General features: G+C 30.2%; 1 protein-coding gene across 1 annotated transcript in view; it reads right to left on the reverse strand.

Moving 5' to 3' along the window:
• Window positions 1-352: 352 nt before the first annotated feature.
• LOC111618449 (coiled-coil domain-containing protein 125-like) overlaps window positions 353-9078 on the reverse strand; it is a 33041-nt gene continuing 24315 nt past the window's right edge. The window contains exons 6-8 of the mRNA XM_023359994.1: window positions 7984-8102; window positions 577-684; window positions 353-427 (exon numbers count right to left, since the gene is read on the reverse strand). Of these exons, the coding sequence (XP_023215762.1) occupies window positions 353-427; window positions 577-684; window positions 7984-8102 (302 nt within the window). The remainder of the gene's footprint in view (window positions 428-576; window positions 685-7983; window positions 8103-9078) is intronic.

Consider the following 9078-nt stretch of genomic DNA (forward strand, 5'->3'; position numbering starts at 1 on the left):
CATTTTGACATAGTGTTATAATTAAAAACATATGTAAGAATCTAATAAATGAAAATACAATATACATATAAATCAAAATTTATATTACTATGTAACTAACCACATACAACATTATAACAATCATAAACATTAACAACATTATCAACAATCATAAAAATTAATGTTAAATTACCAAACACTGTAACCACACTTTTGGTATATTCTTAATCTTCTTTTTCAATTCTAATACATCATGAAATTGAAACCATCATATCTTACATCAAACTGTCTGTTGATCTCCCTTTTGCATTGTCATATGCATTTATATTTTTCTTTTAAATTTGCCAACCATTTTAGTCAACTTAAGATTTAATCATAACATCAAACCATACTGTTCATGAACAGTATGATTTGTATGCAATCCAGCTGAAGAAGACTGTTGAATAAGCTGAAATGCATTCCAGGACATGTGTTAATGAATAAAAATTGAAAAGGTGTGATGAATCTGTAATCGTAATAATAAGACCAGTGTGTTCATAGTTATTTATTACTAATTAATAGATTACAACATTAGAAGCTTATATTGAACATACATACTTCTTTGTTTAAATGAATTATATGCTTTTGCTTAGAACATGCTGCTCTTGCACATCTACAAGGCTCTTGGTTTTTGCATCTACAGGAACAAGCACCTAACAAACTCAGCTGAAAAAAAAATAAATAAATTTTCATTGTCATATAAATACTTATTAATTAAACAATATTACTATATTAATTTTATAAGAATTAAAAATGAATTATTTGTTTCATTATATTATTATCTTAAGATAGCTATATTTTTTTAATTACATTATATGCAATCTTGTCTGAGTGGAAATATAAATAACTATTACTTTTTAAAAACATAAAGGATTTTTTTCTGTTATATTTATACAAATATTGAATGACATGAGAGAAATAATTGTTTAAACACTTCACACATCTAAAATATTTCATAAACTTCAGAAACATATATTAGAAGCACATATAGTAAAAATGTATTAATAAATTCTATGCTTTTTCAAATCTATCCTGATCAGATTTTGGTATAAAAATATAAACAATGAAATAATTAAATAATTCATTCATCTGCTAAATTCAGGATATCAACTTTTTATTCACTGAAATATTTTTGACTATATAGAAGTCATCTTCAGAAGTTGTTATATAATAGAGTAGAATATGAATAATTTTTTAAGGGGATTAAAAAATCTGTTGTAAAAACATTTAATCACAATAAATATAAAGAAGTTTTATTCAACACAGAGATATTTTTGACTATATAGAAGTCATCTTCAGAAGTTGTTATATAATAGAGTAGAATATAAATAATTTTTTAAGGGGATTAAAAAAATCTGTTGTAAAAACATTTAATCACAATAAATATAAAGAAGTTTTATTCAACACAGAGATACTAAGACATCATCAATATGGAATTAAAAGCAAAAATCATGTAGTAACAACATATCTACAAAATAAAATTTCTCTTTCCCCATTTTACAATAAAAAATTCATTTTAGATAATGAAATAGATGTGGTTGGTATCATTCAGCCACTACAATTTCTACTTTTAATTCTAGCAGATATTCTGATATCATCATTTTCTTTGCAATATGGCTTTTTAATAGTATGTAAGGAACCAAGTCCGAGCATTATTTTTATTTACTTTTATTTTGCTTTTTATTATATTTTTGTTTGGGGCTTATGTTTTGTTAGGATGAAGGTTTCCTCACCATTCACCTTAGAAACTTAAAAATAGAAGAGAAACCAACTCACCAATGAGAGAAAAGCACTGTAGAAAAAACTCGCACACATTTGCGCTCCCGAGCGGAAAAAAGTAGGTCTGCATCAAGAAAAGGGGGAGGACCCCACAAGTACAACTTAGGGACTTGCTAAACCTTAAAGAATAAAAAACATCCCGAAAATTGTCAAAAAGAATAATGTAAAAGGTTAGTGAGTATTGTCAAAAAATAGGCTGCCAGACAAATAGAAAAAGTTTATTGTTAGCAAATAAGTATGTAAATGAGGGGAGTGATCGCATTTAGAATTGTGATGTCACCTCACAGTATAAAGAGTAAACCTCAAGTGAAGACAAACGAGGTGAGCTTCTGATAGCAACGAGCTTGGTGAGCTTCGTAACAGTGAACGAGAGAGGTGTCCGATAGGATCAAATAGTTCCAAGGCAATTTTGAAGTTATTCGATTTGTGGATTGACGATTATAGAAAGTCTTGATAGTTTGAGGAAATAGGTTCCTAGTATATTGAGGTGACGATTAGTATCTTTAATTCATAAGAATTATTGTACATAAATTAAGTCTTTGATTTTGTTGAATTCCAAAGGGGAATAGAATTAAGTTAGGAAATAGATTGATTTGAGTTTTGTCGGGTTGATTCTTATTGATTTTCATTGAATAAATTGTTGTTTGAATTTTGTTAAATTTTGTATATAGTTTATTACCAGAACTTTTATTAAATATGTGATTTTGTTATTAACAAACTTTGTCATTATTTAATTCGGTGCACGCTTAGAGTCCAGGCCTGGCACGTTAAAGCGAATCCGCGTAAAGTACCCATTAGGTAACGGCTAGTTCCGGCACACAGTCGTGTCGATAATTGTTGTAGAGGGCAGAAAAATAATATAGTACTTTACAAGTATATAAAAGAAAACATACTTATGTAATACATAACATTTGTAGTGAAACTTATCCGTGTTTAAAATAGATGTGCAATAAAGCAGCATTGTTAAAATTGCCAAATAATAAAATATATGAATATTAACCACAATCATACCCAGCATAAAATGTTGTTCTATTTGTGAAGTATTCCAAGTTCAAAATTCAAAAATACCATAAACCGATAACATATCAACTAATAAGAAAAAACAATAAATTGTAAATGATACATGTAAGTAAAAATAAATAACAGTATTAATATTTAGTATTTTTAGTATGTCTATCATAACTAAATAGAGTTTCCTTTAAATCATATTAGAGTTCATGCGCCACTTGTAAGTTTTTAACGACATACTTCCATGCCGAGGGAAGCTTAAAGAAAGATGCATTAACGCATCCCTGGCGTTAATGCATCTTTCTTTAAGCTTACTTCTGTAAATTTCCATCTTTTCAGCCATTTTTGCCAAAGTTGGAGAGAGTATCTGTTTCAGGACTTCCGCTTCATCCCATTGAACCAGGGAACCTTCTGCTTGCATCATCTGGGCCAATACTGTTGTATTAGATCCTTTTCTAATATCATACCTGTGTTCTCTGATCCTTAACACCTCAGTTTGTAGTAGTAACCCCTACGTATTCTTTATTTATTCCTAATAGCTGGTTCTTGTAGGGAATGTTATACACACATGCCTTGTCTTCTTTTTTAATAACCCCTTTATCGTTTCTAAAAATTTTGTACAAATTCGGAGCTTTTTTCAAGATCACCTTTGCATCTTTTATGCTTGCGATTCCCTTCATAATTCCTCCTAAATATTTGTTGAAATTTATACACGAAATTTACATTCAACAAATATTTAGGAGGAATTATGAAGGGAATCGCAAGCATAAAAGATGCAAAGGTGATCTTGAAAAGAGCTCCGAATTTGTACAAAATTCTTAGAAACGATAAAGGGGTTATTAAAAAAGAAGACAAGGCATGTGTGTATAACATTCCCTATGAGAACCAGCTATTAGGAATAAAAAAAGAATACGTAGGAGTTACTACTACAAACTGAGGTGTAAGGATCAGAGAACACAGGTATGATATTAGAAAAGGATCTAATACAACAGTATTGGCCCAGATGGCACAAGCAGAAGGTTCTCTGGTTCAATGGGATGAAGTGGAAGTCCTGAAACAGATACTCTCTCCAACTTTGGCAAAAACGGCTGAAAAGATGGACATTTACAGAAATATGCTTAAAGAAAGATGCATTAACGCCAGGGACGTGGAGGGTCTTCCCTCAGCATGGAAGTATGTCGTTAAAAACTTACAAGTGGCGCATGAACTCTAATATGATTTAAAGGAAACTCTATTTAGTTATGATAGACATACTAAAAATACTAAATATTAATACTGTTATTTATTTTTACTTATACAAGGATCGTCCCAGAAGTACCTGACCTGACATAGATGGCGGTACTTGTTTGAAAAAAAAACGACTGTGTTCGAAAGTATTAACCTTATAAAGCTTAAGTTTAAAGTTTGAAGACATTACTTTGTATAGTATTTTTTTGGCAGCCATAAATAATGAACAATCTCAGTGAATTTGTAAACATGGAAAAAATTTGTCATCGTTATGTGATACAATACTTTCATTTGAAAGGTTTCAGTCCAACCAATATTAAAGCTGAGCTAGATTCTACTCTGGGGGAGTCTGCTCCCTCGTTTACAACAATAAAATATTGGGTGGCAGAGTTTAAACGAGGCCGTACGAGCTGCCAAGACGAACATCGTAGTGGTCGACCAAGTGAGGTGACCATGCCAGAAATGGTGGAAAAAATCCACAAAATGGTATTGGATGACAGTCAACTCAAAGTGCGAGAGCTAGCAGACATGGTAGGCATTTCAAAAAGTGCTGTACATCGCATTTTAACTGAAAATTTGGACATGAGAAAGCTGTGCGCAAGATGGGTGCCGCGTTTGCTCACAATGGGACAAAAACAGCGTCGTGAGGATGTTTCAATCGAGTCTTTGGCAATGTTTCGCAGCAACAAAGCCGAGTTTTTGCGTCGATTCATAACCATGGATGAAACATGGGTCCATCACTTCACACCTGAGACGAAAGAACAGTCGAAACAATGGACTGAAAGGGGAGAATCAGCTCCAAAGAAGGCGAAAACAGTTCCATCTGCTGGCAAGGTCATGGCGTCAGTTTTTTGGGATGCGCCCAGGAAAAACAATCAACGGCAAGTATTATGCGAACTTATTGCAGCGCTTGAGTGATGAAATCAAGAAAAAACGGCCACATTTGGCGAAAAAGAAAGTGTTGTTTCATCAAGACAACGCACCAGTTCACACATCCGTTATTGCGATGGCCAAAATCAATGAGTTAAGGTTCAAATTGCTTCCTCACGCACCCTATTCGCCAGATTTAGCCCCCTCGGATTATTTTCTCTTTCCAAACTTAAAAAAATGGCTTGGTGATAAAAGATTTGCCAACAATGAAGAGGTGGAGTCTGCGGTTGATGGCTATTTTGAGAAGCTCGACAGTTCTCACTATAAACAGGGGATCAAAGCTATTGTACATTGCTGGAAAAAGTGTATCGAGCTAAAAGGAAACTATGTTGAAAAATAAATATATGTTTTACCAAATTTTTTGTGTCTTCTTTGTTAGGTCGGGTACTTCTGGGACTACCCTCGTATGTATCATTTACAATTTATTGTTTTTTCTTATTAGTTGATATGTTATCGGTTTATGGTATTTTTGAATTTTGAACTTGTTGTTCTATTTGTGAAGTATTCCATTTAATCTGATGATGATCTATTGAGTGGATTGAAAATGTTTGTTTTAATAAAAAATCTCTCAGTGAATAATGAAATGTTGGTTACGTATTTGTATTTAAAATATATGAATGTAAATTTTTCATAATAAACGATAAAATAACATTACCAATATTCAATAAATATTTTATAAAATGTAATTGCATAAAATGTAATGCAATATAAAATGTAATAATAAATAAATATTTTATTTTCTAGAATTTGTATATTTTAAAAAGTTATCTGAAAATATGAAAATTCCAAAAAAGGCTTCTATGGGAGCAGCTGGATATGATATATTTTGTGTTATTGGCTTCGAAATTAATCCAAATGAACAAAAAGTAATATTTACAGATCTGGCTATAGAAAAGCCAAATAACTGTTATGCTAGAATTGCTCCAAATTCTTCTTTATCTCTAAATAACATTATAATTAATGTGGGAGTTATCGATTGTGACTATCGTGGAAACATTGGAGTCCTAATGTATAATTTTGGACCAGAAATTATTATTTTTGAACCTGAAACAGCTATTGCGCAATTAATTTTTGAAAAAATTATGCATTCGACTTTTTTAGAAACAGATTCATTAGACATCACTGACAGAGATGAAAAAGGCTTCAGAGAATGTAACAAAATTGCTTTTCTCAAAAATTGTAATCAACTTAAATGTGTATTATTTTATATATGTACTCAACTACTATTTTTGTATATGTACTCAAGTATTATTTTGCATTCAATTTTAAATCTGTATTCAAATAAACAAATATTATAAAAGAATTGTTTATTTCTTTTTAGACAATTCACAACCTCCCATCGGCTGGGAAACTTTCTTGTTTTCACCCTTAGAGAACATACTATTCGTCATTTTAAAAATTATGTTGATTGGGATATCATCAGTCTGTGACACAATTTATCTAACACATTTATTTTGGAATTCTCAGATAAATTAAATTGGGAATACATATGGAAAAATTACAAATTCACTGTCCTGTTTATCATACAACATATTGATTATGCAAAATGGGATTTAATTTGCCAATACCAGCAATTAGATGAACAATTCCTAACCAATTTTTCGGACCATCTTGATTGGAATAAAGTTGTGGAATTTCAAACTGTTTCGGATAATTTTATTGTTATCTTCATGCATGCATGTTTGATATAAAAAAAATTTTTAAATACCAGCAATTAGAAAAAACAACTTTACACGAATTAGAAGATGACCTAAACTGGAATTTTGTTTCTCGCTACCAAAAACTTGACCAACAGTTTATTGACAATTTCCAATGTCAACTTTCTTGGTGCCACATTATAAAATATCAAAAATTAGATCGAGATTATATTGTTCGCAATCGCGAAAATATATTGCTGTTCTTACTTGCAGAAATATGTCTTGCTTTAGATAAACTGAAGAAAAAACTGGAAACACTTAAATAAACTGTATTAAACAAACTGTATTCATGTTATATTATTTCAAATTACCACTCACTTTTGAAAAAACTTTAACTTCTTATTGACAAAATTATTTTCTAAATACTTTAAAAATTAATTTTGTGATTAGTGCCACTCATTACACTAATACTCATACATTTAAAATGATAAAACATTATAATATTTTAAAAATTGATTTTCTTCATCTAGTAATATTTTAGGTTATTTATTCAAAATGATTCCAAGTTTAATACGATTACTCCTAATCTATATAAATCAGTGTTTCTCAATGGGGGCGATATTGCCCCCATGTGGGCGTTTTTCCATGTTGAGGGGCGATTTGTAACAATTTATATTGGGGGCGAAAAACAATTTTCTGGGCGATATAGTAAAACATTATATTAAGAATAATTAGATATTTTATTTGTTATATTGTACAATAATTAAACAAACAACATTATACTAGTCACTAGTCTATTCAATGTAGTACGAATTTGGCGTTACCCTTGGCCCTCGGCATCGGAATTTTGAAGTGAAGGGGGCGATACTACATAACGGTTTTATTGAAGGGGGCGATACTACGTTGAAGGGGGCGACGATTCGTTACAGGTTGAGAAACACTGATATAAATAAAAATGTAAATGTTTGTTTGTTCAAAATCTTAAATCTCCAAAAGTTCTTAACTGATTACTTTGAAATTTTGACACAACATTGCATTCAAATATGTGCATGTTTTTATATTATATACTGTAGATGTCAAAATCCCCTGCGGGGAAGTGACAGGATTAAGGCTTACCGTGAAGAAATGGTCTTCTATAATATTTTACATGCAGTTTTTTGCGTTTTTGATTGTGTTTTAATAGGGTACGTCAAGAGAATGTACACTAAGAAGGGATTTTTCGAAATTCTCCCTGTGGGGAGTGTTATACATTTATAATAGATACGTTTTGAGCAACAGCAATACATGGCCAGGTACAGCTAGTACCTGGCCAATACATAAAACAGAATTTAATTATCCAGACCTATCAAAATTTTAATAAATATAAAATTAATTTTAAACCTACTTCAAGACTTGTAAATTCTGAATTGCTCTCTTCTGAAGAAAGAGATGATGATCTTTGAAAAATTCTTCTTTCTTTGGCATCTAAAAGTACCATGAGTTCGTCTCTCTCATGAGACAGAGCTAAAAATTAATACAGTATATATTTAGAGCTTTATGAAATATAATACATGAAATTAGTAAACTTAAACTACTGAGTAGAACAAAATGGAATATCATTACTAATTCTAAATTTATTCTGACTTTTACCAAAAATTTGGTTTGGTATTTCTTTTATCAACTTCAATTAAACAAGAAAATTATACTCATTTCATATTCATTTTATTATGAAGTAATTTGAAAGCAATCTTCATTTCCATTAGTTTAATAATGATACAAAAGTATACAAGTTATTGTTCTAAAAATCACTGGATTTTCAGAACAATAACTTGTATACTTTTGTATCATTATTAAACTAAAGGAATTAAACTGTAATAGTACAAAATAATATATTGAAAAATCACTGGATTTTCAGAACAATAACTTGTATACTTTTGTATCATTATTAAACTAAAGGAATTAAACTGTAATAGTACAAAATAATATGTTGAAAAAATAAGTTAATCAATTTTTCATTTTTATTTTATTTTTCAAAATAATTCATTTATATATTTCTTAATTACAGTAGGCTACTGGTTGAATACATTTATTGCAGTAACTCTACTGATATGTAATAAATACCTAAATCATATACAGGTATACCTCGCCTTACGTCGGTAATTGGTTCCAGGAAAACGACGTAAGTCGAAAAACGGCGTAAGTCGAATTTACCTGTCTCCGAATCTACTTATCACTAGGAAAGCATTTTAAATAATATATGGTTAATAAAAATCTATTTTAAGCTTACAAACAAATAAATTTTAGTTTTTAATATAGTACAAAAAAAATAATCTAAATTTACGAATGCGTGTACTGTAAATACAGTACATACTTGTATATATTTTAATATGATTTTATGTGCTTTAAACGTTTATCTAGTGATATTACGACTTCAATATTTGTGGCGGACAGACGTAAAGTCGAATAAAATGACTTAAACTTGATTTTTATTTTTCCATAT

This window comes from Centruroides sculpturatus, unplaced genomic scaffold (assembly GCF_000671375.1).
Source record: "Centruroides sculpturatus isolate CEXI.00-Female unplaced genomic scaffold, Cexi_2.0 scaffold5, whole genome shotgun sequence".
Taxonomy (NCBI): Eukaryota; Metazoa; Arthropoda; class Arachnida; order Scorpiones; family Buthidae; genus Centruroides; species Centruroides sculpturatus.